Source organism: Corvus cornix, chromosome 1, assembly GCF_000738735.6.
Source record: "Corvus cornix cornix isolate S_Up_H32 chromosome 1, ASM73873v5, whole genome shotgun sequence".
In the NCBI taxonomy this organism is placed as follows: Eukaryota; Metazoa; Chordata; class Aves; order Passeriformes; family Corvidae; genus Corvus; species Corvus cornix.
In genome coordinates, this window is record NC_046332.1 from 18548221 (window position 1) to 18565926 (window position 17706).

General features: G+C 40.2%; 1 protein-coding gene across 13 annotated transcripts in view; it reads right to left on the reverse strand.

The window, feature by feature from the left end:
- The window catches only part of BBX (BBX high mobility group box domain containing), a 152620-nt gene that overhangs the window by 50597 nt on the left and 84317 nt on the right, over window positions 1-17706 (reverse strand). For 12 of the 13 annotated variants that reach the window (XM_039557701.1, XM_039557688.1, XM_039557683.1 and 9 more), the window contains 4 exons: window positions 15853-16051; window positions 10410-10477; window positions 4142-4222; window positions 1835-1915 (listed from right to left, as the gene is read on the reverse strand). In XM_039557701.1, the coding sequence (XP_039413635.1) occupies window positions 1835-1915; window positions 4142-4222; window positions 10410-10477; window positions 15853-16051 (429 nt within the window). The remainder of the gene's footprint in view (window positions 1-1834; window positions 1916-4141; window positions 4223-10409; window positions 10478-15852; window positions 16052-17706) is intronic. The other variant, XM_019283780.3, reaches the window with a different exon arrangement.

Consider the following 17706-nt stretch of genomic DNA (forward strand, 5'->3'; position numbering starts at 1 on the left):
GAAAGCTTAAAGAGGTTCTGTAACGTGCTCAATACTTTCCCCTGTACAACCTAAATTAAATCATCAGGCTGTAAGCTCAGAAAAATGCCATTTCTCTACTGTTATAGACAAATGATGTTCATCACTGTCATTAAGGTTTCACAGGAAGAATAACCATGGCCAGCAAGGTGGGATTTTTAAATTTTGGGTTTTTTTCCCTCCTTTCTAGATTTGTCCCCTATTTCCAGCCCCAGAACAAAACCAACCCCTCCAGACTGCACACACATTTAAATATTTTTACAATAAAAGGAGATTAACCCTGACTCTAAAACTGTCCTCAGCAAATCCTAATTAACTTTCTAAGCACCTCTTCTGCCTAACATTTGATGATTCATATGTGCACTCCAATGTGCCAAATGAGCTCACTCAGCATAGTGGAAAGCAACTCAATGCACTGTCACATCCGTATGACATTTTCAGGTTTGTCATTTTGTTTGTTCAACTAGAAGAGGAAGTGATTTTAGGTTCTGTGAAATTCTGAGCATGGCTAAACTGGGTTTTATGTGACAATTTAAGAATGTTGTACTAGGATGCAATACGTGCTCTGTTCAACTCTACAGATATCCAGAATGACTGAGATTTTTTACACTAAGTTAGCAGATTCACTTGCAGTATTATTCCAGTACTTTGCAAAAAAATTAACAAGAAACGTTCCCCAGTTTGTATATTTTAACTTGGTTTAAAAGTTTGGCTCCAGCACCTAGTTTTATCCTGCTCAATTCTACTTATTTTCTCAAAAGGACTTTGCAAATTAACTTCTAACTTTCAAAAATGTGGTACATATAAAAACACTTTCATGATTAGCGATATTAACTCTACTGTATCTTTTATAGGGGTGTTTGTAGTCAGATATTTTCTGGCACCAGAATCAGTAAATTGATTTTTCTTCCTTGGCCCTCCTAAGGAAAACACCAAGGCCCATTCTAGCCAAGCTAAAAACACACAGTAGACAACTAGCTCAAAATTTAACAGAACGAAGTGTGAGGTATGTAGCCAAACCTCTGTAAACACCCAGAGTAACAAAGAGGGTATCTTTTAATCCCATTATGCTTCTCTGCAATAGCACCAGCTCCAATCCCAGCCTTTTCAGACACACACAAAATGCACCTGTGGCATAGCTGATTCTGCAAAGCAGTATCAGACTCCCCCAAATGGGCAAGAAAGGTATATTGTGTAGAAAATCAATTCACAGAGGCACGCACATTCATCACATGGGAGAAGAAATTCTTAAAAGCAGCATTTAATAAACTCCAAATCTTCAATATGTGGAGGAAGGCAGACAGGTTACATACTTATGGGTAATTGATAGGTTTGATAAGTCACCACCTAACGATGCTGTTAAATATCCTTGTAGCTGTTGTGATAAGCTTCCTTTGACCTGCAAGGATTCTTCAAATGATTCCTGCCCCCAGGGCACTCAGCATTCTGCACTGCTGCAGCCTCTTCCACAGGCAGTGCACAGTGTCATTTCAGAATGTCTTTTAATTGTTGTTTTCCTAGACATAAATTAAAAGGCCATTTGCATAATCAGTCTGCAGTGATCCTTTGGGTATGGAAGGCTCAATAGTGTTCACAAGTTCAGTACCTCATATATGCTACAGCTGGTAGAACTGGCCAACATCTTATCCAATCACTGATTGTTCACCCCGTGGGTTTCCTAACACAATGCTGTCATGAAGATACACATCTCCTGATGGGAATCCCTGATAAGACAGGGTGCTTAGCCATTCAGTGACAACTCTTACCGGTTCCCTGCTTCCTCCCATCCTCCCCCCACCACATTCAGCCATTGTACCTCAGCAAACTGAAACAATGCAGACTCCTCCGTTTGTTTTACTGCCCCCAGGACTCCAGGCTGTGATGTGTTTGAAGAGATCTGTCAGGAAAACAATTATGCTCGTATTACCTAACTCTTCAGTTTCAGTATCACACTTCAACATGCTAAATTTATAATCTGTCATAAACAGACTCCTGGTACCCCAGAGTATGCAAACGAGTCCCAACACACCCTTAGAACAAACAGTATCTGCTTTCCAGAAAACAGATAAACAAGTGATCTGTGAAATGGTAATCTTGAATTACTTTTCACAAGGAAAATCTTTCCTAGGATCAACAAAACAGGTTTTTTTTGAATGGCTTTTATTTGCCTGCTGATACGTCAAAGAAGGGTTAGCAACGAATACTTAACACTGTATTGTATTTCACAGTACAGTGGAAGACCTGAGACTGCAGGATGGTGGTGATGATAGAGCACAAATTGCTGCTTAGCACAGAAGGTAAGTGTGGACAGCAACACAATGTGTGCAGGCATTTTGAGATACCAGATCTATCCCAGACACTAAGGTAGCTGCATTTCATACTGTTTAACTTGTGTCAATTAGTTTTGTTGCAAATGACACCTCTGATTAATGTTAAACTTCACTCCAAGTACCAATTATTTTGCCACTGACACACATACCTACCATGTGCTGGTTAGGTGCACCCTTACTACAGGCTGTTTAACATCCTCGAAAAATAAGACTAGCTAATTTGCATTTCTAATTACTGATCATCAGTAAGCTACTTCTAAACCACATGTTTTAGCAGTGCTGGTGAGCTTGTTTCCTGGTGCCCACTGAAATTTTTCTTCAATGGGTAAGGAAAAGCCAGAGGTCAGAAGCCCTTAGCAAGGGCATATCTGGCAGCACACAGTTCCTGTCTACTATCACATGGGTCTGGTACTTCCCTCCTTCAGCACTGTAAAATGAACTGAAACAATTAGGTGAGCTGGTATTTGTCTTACACTTTAAAAGATTCAGCAGTGAAATTCAAGAAACAGACCATTATCAGGAGGAACTATACAATGTAAGACATTGCTCTACTGACAGCATAAGCGCACAGAAGCATCTCAGAAATACGGGAAGATGGACGTTGAGTCATTACCACAGAAGTGTCATAAGTGATACTGGAATTAACCAATTCTAAGAAGCCTCTAAGTATTCCTTTTCATAGCTGGCACACCAGGCATTTCCTCTTCCTAACAAGAAAAGCCAGCAGGCTGTTTTAGAGCCTAATTACAGGTTATCTACTTCACTCTGGCCATTAACTTTCATCAGAAATAAAGAATCAGTGCTCCAATTTATTTCTAATACATTTGAAGGACTCGGATCTTAAGCTGCAACTCAAGGGCTTGTGCACTGATGTTAAAACAAACTAACTGAAAAAAAGGTCCCATCTTCTGTGTGCTAGGATTGCAGTGTATCTGCTCCAGAAGTGATGATGTTTTAAGGTGGAATATGAGGGTGCACAAGGCAATGGGTATTAAAGACACACAAGTCAGATTCACAGCTGGTGTGAATACAGGTAATAAATAACCCCCACTATGACAAAATTTTTTTCCATATACACTTACTTAAAAATTACCCAGTGTCCTGTAAAATCAATGTCTATACAACTAAATATTTCTGTGTCATTATTATGAGTATTTCAGAAGTTGGAACAATACCAACAAACAAGTGATGCTTGCAGAGGGCCAGAGTTCCTTGCAATCTCATTTTTATCATTTTGTATCAATGAAACCCATTAAGACTTGGATGAAACCGTATACTTCAAAGAAAAGAACAACAACACACACCACAGTTGCACTTCTGGCAATAACTGGAGTATGTTGACAAAAGTATTGTACATTGCAAAGTTAAAGCACAGTTGCATGGAGCTGTTTGGTGGTTATAGAAGAAAATTTTGGAAATTTAAGAACTACAATTATTTTTGACAAAGCAGCCACAGCAGATTAGAAACATAATGTAACATCCAAATACACATTAAAACCTTAGTTAATAAGGCTCTAGTTTAAAACTAAGTGCAGGAATGACATATCTCCAAATTACAGCTTAAACCACAGCTCCATTATTGCACTTGGGTTTCCACCATGGTACTAAACACACTCTCCTGCACTTCAAGTCTGACCAAACTGATAAATGATTCAACAGCATAAACCCAAAAATGAGGGAACGAATAAAAGTATCAATTTTAGTTAAAGACATTTGATTTTTCTTTCAGCCAGACATCAGATGCTTCTTAAAAGGAAACACTTGGAAAGAAAATCTTTTTTAAAGAAACTCACCTCTGCGAACTGAAACAATGACGACTTCTGACAGGCTTCTGTAGAATTAGCTGCATCAGACTGGCAAGTACTGGAGGAAACCTGAAAAAAGGAGTGTGCAGAGTAAGACCTCAGAGGTGGTTCTCTCAAGCTAAAAACAACAGTGAGCAAAACAAACCATTTAAGAGAAGAAGGACAAGCTAATATTTCAGAGTCCTGGAAAAATTAAATCATATTTATAGATGAAAACACAGTTTAGTACCCATTTTAGTGCATTTGAAAACTGTCTTAGAAGACAGACCACAAAAATACCAGGTTTTTTTTTTCTCCTTTTATAATTCTGAACTTGTCAGAATAGCTTTATGCAACAGAATACTCAACGGATTATACTGGACTATGCATGTAAGTATCTAGTCTTGGTGATGCTATCAACACTGCTATATCTGTATTTTGTGCAATCATTCTGAGTAAGATTACTTAGAAGGTTAAAAGAAATTTTGAGACAGTTGCTGACACGAATACTTACTAGAAACATAATCTCCAATCGTAACAGCATGAAAATGAGTAGATAAGGGTAGCACAAACCTAAAGTTTCTCAAAACATGTACCTAAACATACATTTTAGGGGTGCTTTTGAGAAGCAGTGCAAGAAAGTCATTATACCTGAAAACAAAATACAAGTAAGGATTGTTCAAAACCAAAAGCCTTATTTGAATTAACACAGATCTTACCCATGGTATTCTTATTAGCCAGAAATGTGCTAATCAAGCATTATTCTGTAAAGGAATTCTATCAAATATGATACATTCATTAAGTGCCACATTTGAGTGTAAAAGATTTACATGTGTCACTCCTAGGAAACTGGGGTACTGTTAGTATAAAATAAGGTATGTAACATGGCTAGTAAGAAACAGAAAAAAAGGAAGGAGGATTTGTAAGATTTTCAAAGAAGTAACCGGATGGAAATTTTTTCCCCAACAACTTTTTTCCCCTTGAAATTTCAGTTTATTTAAAAGATTAAAAAATAAATGTGGGGCTTTTTCTTATACATTACCTAAACAAGTATATCAACAGCTTTTATTGGTGAAAGCACACTTAATATTTAGCTACTGACTGCACCTGTTTTTAGTAAGCACAAAGCCCCACAACACACACAGGCCTCCAGCATGTGCAGCTTGCCCTGCTGCTGGTTTGTCTGAGATCCTGAAGCACTGCAATAGCAACAGCAGCATTTGGTTTCAGGAATCTGCTACCCATGCTCTCCTGGAAACACTAAATCCAAGTGTAGCAACCCACAGGCCAAGGGGAACATGACAATTTGCTTACATACACAAACTTGTTTCTTCCCTGCCATAAAACTGAGCAGCAACAGTGACTCCTGCAATCTGTATTTCCCCTGTATTTATTAAACACTGAGCAGGATGTTTTATCAGTGGGCCATGGGAGTACAGCAACCCAAAGGGCCACAAAGAATGTATTTTTAATGTCTATCTTTTGCGTTTTTTTGCCTAGGTTGTGCTACTGTTTTCATTGATGTAATGTTTATTACTGACTTTCATCTTGTTTCTGCACAGTCTGTTTAAGATGTCTGTGTCTCAGCAGTATTCTGGACTGTACGGGAAAAGCATCTTGCTGCTGTTGAGTGACCCATCTCTGAAGGTCTGGGACTCTGAAGAAATGAAGAGTATCTGAGGTTGCTGCTTGCATGTCTGAGCACTCAGTTATTTTAGGCCACAGCACTGGTGGGATTCTTAAAGGAATAACCAAAATTTGGACTTGGTTTCCCATCTAACTTAAATTTTCTGCAGTTCAACCAGCTGCCTTATACAGCTTAGTTTGCAGTGTCTATTGAAGAAGTTTGTAAGTGGAGCATTTCCAATGCAGCACAGAAAAGGGCACTGCTTTGCTTAGAGAAGCCATGTGGAAGCTCCCTGCCCCCAAATCAGGGCCATGCATACCTGAACTCTGCCCACCTGCCAGAAAGAGACCGCAGCTTGCCAGCTCCTTTGCCGATCTAGGGCCACATCCACATGGTTGTGTCAGCACAAGCCTGAGCTGGCAAGGCACAAAGCAGCTCTGAGTTCAGAGCCATTGAGCCACTGAGCCCCAGAGCACCATGCTGGAGTGGCAATGCCCTTCCAAGAGGGGCTATCCCGGCTCAGCCCCCACAACACAAGCACTGTCAGACACTCAGGATGAGCCTTCTTGCTGCCTCAGAGGGCATGTGCTGGGGGCTGGGCACAGCTTGTACACCTGGCGGTACAAGAACCACTTGCTGAGGGAGGCGTGAAGCCCAGTTTTCTACAGTTTTGTGTGCAGAGGACAGATTGCTGGGGCTCAGTAACTCAGCGGAGATTTTGTGGTTGGAACCACTATGCTTTTCCTATCAACTCCTGCTACTCTTTAAAAAGTTAATGCTGTTGCCTTTACTTGACAGAGCACTAATTTAAGCTTGTGTCTTCTACTCTGCTGCTCCCCAAACATTCTTGACCTGTGGGAAACTTATTATCTCCAGGACTTCTAACCTTTGCCAAGGTGAACCTGATCAAAGCAGGGGAACAGATGCACAGATAGTGCCATTTTATACATCTAATTTCCTGCTCTAATAAAATGTCCTCAACATCCCATTTCTTCTCCTCTTTCCTCCTCCCAATCTTCCCTCAAGCTGCACTGAGAGATTTTTCACTTCTGATTCACACTTTGCACAGACCCTGTATGACATGCGAAGACTTTGTTCTCAAAAAGAAGGAAACCACAAGGATAATACCTCTGTGGCCTTCCTTTGCCTGTGGGTTACCTGCTCTAAAACAATCACACCGAACAAGGGTGGCAGAAAACCCCTGGGAGAGCCCCACTCTGACTAGTGCGAGGCATCAGTGCTGCTAGACAGGCAGGCTTTGGATGACGCTACGGATTTCGGGATTTCTGGGCACTAACCTTCACAGAGTCCACTAGGTGCTGCTGTAAGACAAGGAAAGGGCCTGACGGACAAGTAAGGGAGATGTGCAGCAAGGCAAACGGGCAAGTAAGGAGCGCTGCTCACCCAGCTTCAGCCTTGCTGCCATCAACCTGTGGCAAGGACCAGGCTTTGCCTGGCCACAACCACAGCAGCTGGAGCAGATCCGTCCGGCATATCTGCTCGGGTGTTCAATAAAATATGCTCATACACCACTGTCTTGTGTAACTGATGAAAGCATCCAAAATGCAGGGGGAATTGCACAGCCAAGACTTTTGTTGACTACCTGCAAGGTCTGTAGCTTCTCCTGACAATCTGCTTAGTAACTCCAGCTGCTGTCTAGAAATCAGTCACCTCCCAACACTGAATTCTGTTATCAGAAAAGAAACGCTCTAGTCTATTGCAAACATTTGCAAAAATAGAAACATACTGGCAACATAAGAAGATTGCAACTGAAGTCTCAAAACAATTCCGTAAATATCACTGTTGTGCCTCTTCCCATCCCTCCTGCTGGCAGGTCGCTTGGTTACCTGACATCTGGGCTTCTGACAACTTGAAGATTAAACACCTCGCTTGAAAAACCCCTATCCATTTCTTTAGCATACACTTGGCAGAACATCAGCAGGTGTTGAATACGTTTCATTGGGATTAGCAGACTTCTAAGTACAATGGCCTTCATCCTCTCAAGCGCTGAGCAAATCTGTGCCAGTGCTGCCCTCCCCTCCACTAACAACTTTAAGATTGTCAGGCTATATAAAACCTATGCTTACAAGGCCACCCAAGCCTGCATAATCATACATATGCACAGCAGTCAATCTGCATGCTGACGGACATGCTGTGTCTGGCAGACCCCCAGTTTAAGAACCACATATGTGTACATGCATTTTAAGTGTATTCACACACTTTAATGATAATGCAGACTACGTGATATAATTTAGAGCATTCCTTAAAAAATGACAGTCTGTCCTTTTTTTTTAAATAGAAATGCCAAGGCTTCAGATGTACAACACGTATTTATATACTTATATGCATATAAAAACAATACATACATTCTCCACAATAAAGCCAATTTCTGAACCTCTTCACTAACCATACCTCAGCAGTCACGTTAGTACACCGTAATTCTCTCCCCAAGAGGATACCAACTCTAATGCAACACAACCGACTCCTCTCCACTGAAGAGGAATGCAGCTTCCTAACTCTACAATGAATTCTCGAGCTGTTTTCTGAGCCTGTCATACTACCTCCTAGCATGTTCTAACCTCCCAGATCTTGATTTAAATGTGAGACCATAAGCATCGAAATCCAACCATAAATTCTCCTAAAAGCATGCAAAGATGACTATCTTACATCTCCTGTGCCCAAGGGTGGAAAGACAGAAGAGCTGCCCAGTTATTCTACTCTAAATACGTTTAGGATCATTACTGCATTTGGGAAACACATGCCTAAGAAATATTTGTCCTGTATCTATTCACCACTGAAACATAAGAAAATAAAGAAAAAATGAAAGACACACTAGGGCTGCTACACAAAAGAAAGTGAGAAAGTCTCCCAGCACCTGGACACACAGCTGGAGAGTAACTCCTGCTAACATGCGATGAGGAGCACTGAACTTTGTTCATTTGGGTCCCTTTAAGAATACCAATCACCCTGATGGATCTGGAAGAGGTATTTTACAAAGGAGACCCTCAAAAATAATCAGAGATGTGCAGTTTCCTGGAAAAGTGCTCTGTCCCTTAACCACTTGTCAGATAGGGCAGGACAATTAAAATATGGTAACTCACTAGTAAGTATGGGCTAAGTTATGGCCCGTCATGATTTTAACAACAGCCAAAAAATCCCCCAACTAGTTTTGTCTGGGCTGTATTCATGACAATTATTTTGCTCTGCATTTATGGGGAAAGCAGATTACACAGCTTGCTTCTTTGATGTGGAGGGTCAGGTTTCAAAAGAAGAGTACAGGCCCAGAAGAGTAGAGTGTAGTTTATACATAGAGTGAATATTTAATCACAGGTCATATCGCACACTTCTATCAGAAAAAATGGGGATTATGTAGGCACATGGGAAGCATGTCTTCTGCTCAAAATTAGAAAGTTTTGATTCAAAGAACTTCCATGTACTAAAACAATGACACAACCTGCTTTTTGATGTGTCTCAACCTACATGCAGATTTATAATTCCTACACTGCCATCTGAAATCATACTACTTGAGGCATTTGTAAAATCAAGACACCTCAGCTCTCAAGGTCATAGCAAAGATCTTTTTTAAAGAAATGTAGTATCAGTGACTACAATATACCTTCCCTCACAACTTAAATGTAACAGCATATAAAAGCAGCTTCTATGCTCCAAGCTGAGAGATTACAAGTTTGAGAAATATAGGACAGTAAAATTTTAGCACAAAATAATGTATTTCTTTTCACTTTTCTGTCCACTTTGCATTAGTGTTTCTTATTTTCATGCTGCAGCACAGAAGGCCAGTACCCACACACCACAAAAACTTCCATGGCTGAAACTGGTGTGCACAGCATTGAAGAGTCTAGGCATTACAGGAACAATGCATCTCAAATGCACTACACATATAGATTAATTATTGCTTTTCTTTCCAATAACAACAACAAGAAGAGAGCTTTCTCCTAGAGCTAGAGATTTATGGCAGTGACTATTTATTATACTCAACAAAGAAGCCACCTTTAGAACAATTTTCAAAGCTTGCCTATAAAACAGATGATATTAATAATCAATCTGAAGAAAGACCAGAGATCTCTGCACTACTGGAGATATGCACAAACACTTACTAGACTCCTTTGTAAAAATGTGAAATATGTTTGTGATGGCAACTGAACTACAAACTTCTTTTCAGACTTAAGGGTTTAGTGAACAGGAGTAGACTGCAATACTTCAATTACCGGTTAGCACTTGCATGGTTTCAGAATGCATATACAGTGATGCTGACTTTGTAGGAAATTATTTATTTATCTGTTAGTGCCAAGGCCACAGTTATGTGAGGCATTGCACAAGCATATAAAATCCTTGCCCAAAAAAGCTTGCAAACCACCTGTTTGTTAACACAGTCACTGTATTTCAACCCTTCTACCTCTGACAATGTCTCTTCATGGGGCAGGCTTGACTGGTGTGATCAAGTATCAGCAGAGTTAATACTGAACTGTGCCCAACCTCTACATTCACAGTTGGGATACAAGACACACTTCATTCCCAGCTGAGGTTACCTGAAGATGCGTCCTAACCTTCCTTCCCCACTGGTCAAATATTACTCTTAAAAGCCTTTTAAACTGACAGCTTGTGTTTAAGGGAGAGAAGAGAGCTCCTTACCTCTTGTGCAGTAAGTGCATGTTCCCCAGCTAGAAGCAGCATACTCAGGCCTCCCATTTGTGTAGGATCTGTTAAAAGAGTAAAACCAAGTCTTAAGTTGCTTGTTTAAAAAATCTACCACTTGCACCACTAAAGCCCCAGAAGACTACTTGTCACAGACACTCTCAGCAAGCTGCCATAAAAGGCAGTTCAAGAGAATCACAAATAACCATTTCTGTACCCTCTGGGAAGGCTTTCAAAGCTGTTTGAAGGATTTAATTGGATTTGTGTGCTTAACACCCCATTGCATGGATTTACAATTTTACTGCCAAAGGTTTTATGTACTACAGAGATGAGTATCTTTAAAACAGCAACTGTAATGATCTCATACATAAATATACACAAAGATGCTCTCATAATGCACAGGTTTATAAGTCGATGGATGCTCCCACCAAGGGAGGGGGCTCTTCCTTGGCAACTGAACAAATAAAAGGATTGAACAAAACAACACGATCAAGCTCTGAAGTAAAATTTCTATTTTCATTTGTCTTTAATTTAGAGCTGTATTTAGTGGTGAAAAGTGCCAGCCTGACAGCTCTGAAGCATGAAGCCAGAACAGCACAAGCACTGGCCAGGCAAGCTGCCTGCCTACTTGTTGCCCTGCCAATACAATATATAATTGAGGAATGTAAAATTGAGATATAAATGTTCTTTCTCCAAGTATTTGATACTGACAGCTTTTCCCCTCCGGCCTTCCTGCACCTCAGGAGCTCAGAAAATGACAAGAATTGAAAGCAATAAACTCTGACTCTGCATTACTCATGGAGTAGCTTTTCCACTCAGAACAGTGGTTGCTCTTCATCACTATGAAGACTAATTGTCTGATTTTGGGGGAATGCCTTGGAAGCAATGCAGGCGCCTGATTTAACAGTGCCATGTAGAGAGAAGAAGACAGACAGTGGCCAAATGTCTCAAATAACAGCCACGATGTGAGTGGAATTTTTTGATCTTTTCAGCTGACATGGGCCAAACCTGTACCTGTAAACCTCCAAACAGTTTAGTGCTACTGATGATCACAGCCCAATTCATGGGAGTACTCATCGATGCTGTTTAATCCAATACCACAGATGCTGCCCAAAGTTTTCCTGCACACAGCATCTCTCACTGACATTCACAAGCTAAGTTTTTTCAATAGTCTTTGAGAAGGGCATTAAATAGAAGCAGAGAAAAACAATGTAAATAAACCAGGCTCATTCACTACCTCATGGATAGAAGAGTGGCTTATTATAAAATAGCATTAAACAGGCATCCTAACTGGCACGTAGCTTCAAACCCAATATCCAACTGGAATTAACTTTTTCCTTCACTGTAATAAATTCATAGAAAGCATGTGGGAGGCTTGGTTTTGTTTAAAAAGTTTGTCTTTTTAAATAAAAAAAGAAAAAAAAAATCACCCTTCTATGAAAAGACAAGACACTACCAAAAGTGTAGGATCTAGTAACAAGAAGAGACACACAAAATGTGAAGGGCCAGTAAGTATCTAAGCACAGTTTGTAAGTGAAGCGATCCTGTCAGCAACAGCACTTTTTGCCATCCAAGTAGTTCATCAGAAACCATTCAGTCCTTCAAACCAGAGGACATCAGAGCAATTAGGAAGTGAAAAGTGAACATATATCTTGAAAGATAATGCCTGAGCAAGCAGTTAATTTGGAAGAAGGAGAGACTGGAAGAGATCTCCAGGCTTACCATAAACCTATTGAACCACATATTAAACAGTAAGGCCTTGGCTGGTTGCTTTCTACTTTCTTTACTCCCTTTGGAAGGCGCTTGCAGGATCCAAATCTTCTAAGCATTAAGGGCTTTTTTCCTGTTTTTAGCTTAAATATACTCAGGGCCAGGTAGTACATGGTTTTTCTGGTACTCACATCTTTATGATTAGTAACAGTTTCCCAAAATGGTATCTCCCTTTTCTACATTTAAGGACTCATCCTACTGTTCTTCCACTTATCTTCCTGGTCTAAACAATTCAAGCACATCCATCTCTCTCATTCCAGCCACTCCTAAAGCTCTCCTCTGCAGTTACCCCAGGTGGAGTTCATCTTTCTTGTATTTGGATGACCAGCAGGGCAACCACATCAGATGAGGGGGTTCCTGCAAACATTTTGCCTGACCAACTGCAGTATAGAACTTTCTTATGTCCACATCACACTGATGACTCCCAGCAGCTCTTTTGTACTTTATTTTAGCTACCTGTTGGTCCTTTTCCCCCTCCCCAGTTTTGGCCATCTCAAGAATACCCAGTTTAAGACTGTAGAATTCTTGCCCCTTTTCTAAACATCTTCTTGGTAGTTTTGTCTTTCTGCCTTTCAAGTAAGTAGCTTATCATAAGGGGACAAAGATGGAAGTGTGGGTTAGTGTTTTTCTCCCCAAGTAAGCAAATACTTAAACTGTTAATTTAAATAGAAAAATTAAGAGGAAGGAAAAAATGACAGATAAATGGAAAATAAAAGTTTCATGTGATGCTTGAACAACTTGAACACTTATGCTGCAGCTGTAGCAGAGGGTTGATGCTTAGATGTCTGCTCATGATAAAAACAAAAATCCTTCCATTAAGGTTTCCAATTACAAAATAACTTCACCTAAGGGAAGACAAAATGTACATATCCAAACACTGCCATATGCTTGTAGTGCCTTCTCAGCACAATAATGTTTCTCTTCTGGCACTAGGAGCTTACTGGTATCAAGAAGAATTTAAAGGGGTATTCTACAGAATTTATTCTTAAATCAACAGTACTGGGAAAATAGCACACACATTTGACTTGCAGAATGGGAGGCGATTCGTGACTTTCTCAACAGCTTTTAATATTGATGAAACTTAAAACCATCTCTCTGTTTAGAAATGACATACTTTGTTAGTACTGGGCTGGTTACAGACTCAGCAGGCTGGCTTGTTCATCATTGCCATTTCTCAGTCAGAGGAAACAACGAACTGAGGAAGTACTAAGTAGGAAGAAGGCCAGCAGAAACCAGCTTCAACTAACTTTTACCTGGGTGCCTAATTAAGCTCCTTCCTGAAAAACAAAAACTGCGTTTCTATAGGAATATAGCCTACTCTAGAAGAGTCTTTCTTCCACCCTTTGCCTCACTAAAAAGAATTTTGGCATGGATGGTTTTCTTCTGAAGCAAAAATATGCAAGTACTGGGAATATCGCACACTTGTATGGCAAAGCTGTTGCAAACAGCAGTTGTCTTTGCCCTACACCCTGCACAGGTGGGCCATGTCATGAGAAAAACATGCTCAGTTACAGCTTCCAGGCTGGATGACCAAGGACACCACTAGTGGGTCTGCAGATCAGAAGCCCAATGTTGGTGCCACACCTCACCTTCTTGACATAATGGTAGGTCAGCATGAGAGACTTAAATGTGGGATGGTTATTCTTGTAAAGCCAAAAAATAGAGGACAGAAACAGTCTGTGTGGAACTGAAAAAAACAAAGTAAGATCTTGCTCTCTACATATCAGATTATCCAAAATAAAATGTAATATACAAAAAGCAATCAAGCCACAATTAGCAACAACCCACAAATGAAACAGATTTCCTGGCATGATTCTGGACTCATATAAACCCTGTCCTGAGGAAGTTACCTGCCTTGAAGATACAAGAGAATCAGTGGTATTTCAAAGGTAGGAGTGTTTTTGAGGTGGTTCAGCTACATTTCAGTTCATTAGCTAGTATACAGCCTGGATTTTAAAGAGATTGTACTGGGTAGAAGAGTGAAAGTTGAATTGAACTATCATGTGAAGTCAAGCGGAGAGGAGCACAGTAAACATCATTTAGCACAAACTGGTATATAGTTGACAAAGCAGTAATCCATTTGGCATGGCACACTTGCCATGATGTGGATGCTGCTAACATCTCTGTCAGAAGCTGTCATCATTTTTATGAACTATTCTTATACCCAAGATATTGCCAGCCTCCACTGGCATGAGGACTGGAGCAAGATCCTTATGAATTACTATGCTCATTTACTCACCCTGCAGAAAAAAAAAAACAAACGATCACAGGTAGCACAAAAGGACTTTCTTCAGAAATGAAAGGCTCTATAGATAAAACAATGGATTAGTTTCTAATTAATTCTTAATTTCTCTGTCCCCTACTCTGACAGGTGTTGATTCAAGACCTCTGTACTCAAAAACTTGACATTAGGATAGCCCAGCGGGAGCATTGGGGGCTGAATGAGAAGCAGATTAAGGCTTGTTACTTGTTCTTTGTGTTAAATCAACAAATATTTAAGGAGCATAGAAATGACTCCTCTAAAAGCAAAAGCAGAATGGTCTGAAGGGGCTTGTGAGTTTTGGAACTGGTCTCCTATATACTGGAACTATGCAGCATGAAAAACTTTTATTTTGATCACATTTCACAGTTCCTGAAGAGCCAGAAGGAATTTCATTACAGGAATTTTCATACCACTATACTAAGGTATACATGCCTCTTTATCCCTTTTCATCCTTTTACACTTGTTCCATAAAACCATTTTCTACTCTCCACCTCTCTCTAAGCAGGAAAGTCCTATCTGCTACACACCTGTCATAAACCAGGTAGGATATGACAAAAAAAAAAAAAAAAAAGAATGTTCCTATTTTTATAAATATTGATGCATCTGAAACTTTAAACAAGGAAAAAAAAAAAGGAAAAAAAGGGAAAAAGGAATGTCAAGGAAAAAATTTTTCTTCTACCTTACTGTTAGGTTCCTAAGGTGCCAGTATTTAACATTATTGTCCCTGTATTTCAAGGTCATGATTACAACAGTCCTGCTATTTATGGATTATCAGTGAGAGATTATCTGCTTTTCACCAGTTCAGACACTCCACCTACACTTCTTCACATACTTCTTTTTTTTCTTCAAATGTTGAGAAGTTTAGAATTCGCTTCTCCAAGACATAATGGGCAAAAGAGCACATTTAAGTGCAATTACATTATGCTTCCTTTGATTTAAATACAGAAAAGTTAACCCCACTGGTACATTAATCTACAAGAATATTAACATATCCAACTTCAGAGACACCACCAAAATTATTTTTGCAAACAGTAAATTACTGGACAGAGTAAGCTTTTTATGACAGAAAAACAGAATGCACACAATCAGTACTTTCCTTTTTGACCAGAGAATGAAAGTCTCTAACAGCAGATAAGCTGGAATCAAAAATCTATCAAATCTGGGCCCTACGTGGGGTATGAGTTAGCATGCCTCATATCTGGACTTGACTCCGGAAAATAAATCATGCACTATGGAAGATTTTAGAATGTTGTTACACAGAGGTTTAACTACAGTTTTGGAAACTTAATCTGGGACACTACAGTACCATGTGCAGTAAAGAAAACTGGTATCCCAGTTCAATTTCAATACCACATCCCCAGACAAAATGAGGATGCTACAGCTGAGTAACATGGACGGAAATCTCACCTGCCATCCCAAAGTTAAGTTGTGGCATTTCTTCACTTTTGGTTACTTTCCTTGGGCTCGGTAAGTCTTTTGCAGACTCTGATGCAATGGCCCATAGCTTTTTCCTGTTTGTAACACTGGATGCCTGGGTTTTCACAGGTTTGTTGGTTGTGGGGCACCACTTGTACCCTGGGTTTGCTTTCATAAATGCATCCTTGTACTAGAAAAGAAAACAAAAATTACCATTCATGACAATATACTCTAAACAGGGCAACACAGAACACTGCATGTAAGAGGATTTAATACAGTAACTAATCCTTAAGTACCTTGATTTTTTAACAGTTTAATCACATGCTTAGAGTTCAACCACCAACACAATTTGCTAAGAAGAAATATTAAGATAAGTAGAATTGTATCAAAAGAAGTGGGTTTTCTCTTTCCTCTCCTGAGGGTCTATTACCCAGAGCAGGCTGAAGTTCTGATCCTGCAAACTGCTTCCCAGCACTTGTATGCACACGCTCTGAGAAACAGATACTTGAATTCTTTTGCAGGTTTACCTTCTAGTTTGAATTAAAAACACACATTTAGCAGTAAGCGTAGTATGATGCCTTACCTTGCACTCATTCTTCTCTAATAGTTCTGTATTTTAGAATATTTGAGTATATGCTTTCCCAAACCAGGCAGCGAAAACAAATCACAACCAATATAATGTCATATTCAGTGTCTTGTGATACACCATCCCAATGCTCCTTCCGAAACGTACCATGCTGTATGGCTGCATAAGACAAACTGTGACCATTTAAAACATTCTTTGGCCTTGAGCACCCAAGCACACATCTCAGTTGTTTGCTGTGTTCTTGGTATGAGGCAGCAAAACAAAGGAAGCCAAACTACACATGGGGGGATGGGGGAAAGGGTCTGGATCCCACAGTTTGGAGGATGGGGGAAAGGACCAGGATCTATTTTATTCACAAAACAAACCACCACCGTTTTCCAAGAATCTTACTGCCCACATTAAACCAAGATTTTTGAATGTTAACAGTAACAGAAAGACTGCGTTTCAGTATTTTACATGTGTTGCTATGCAAGGTTGAGAACTGGCAAATCAGAGGAACATGCCACACATTCCAGCTGCAGATGTTTGCCTAACAACTGATAGGGGTGTACAGAACTTGCTGCTGTGGGAGCCTACCCAGCAAGTACCAGTGCTCACCACAGGGAGAAGGAACCCAACACCCCTTTACAGCTGGGTAGCTCTCAATGGCAGCAAACAACCAAAAGAGCAGTTTTGTGCTTGGAAGTACGTGGCAGGGCAGACGCAGGAAGTTTGTTCTGTGATTACATGTTCCCCACCCACACAGCTGTCATCAGTCCCAGTCATGGCACAGAGAAGCACCTATGTTTCATGCACATGCATGCACAGAAATACAGAGAGGAAAAAAAGTCTCTTGGGCATCAAATACAGAAAAAGCACTGAAAGCCTTGTCCTCTGCTAGAGCCACTACGGTGTTTTCCCAGCTCAACAGTCTGCCTTGTGGCAGGGTCACCATCACATGTGCATTGCTTTCTTTCATTTCCATCTTCCCCTTCTGAGCTGGCACTTGCTACCTCCAGACCATAGCACAGATAAAAACGTTTCGGTTTACAAGAAACACAGCACTGCGTGAACCCTGCTGTGTGAAGTCCTGTATTTATAGAAATGGCTATAAATAATAAAAATCTGCAGGGATCGCTGACCCACATACACACTGTATTTTCTGAATAGGGTGTATGTATTAAATCTGCAAAGGAAGGACTGCGACACCGCTCACCTCACTCCTTTTCCTTTTCCCTCAGTTTGCTTTGGGAGCTCAACAGACCACAAAAATAGCCTGG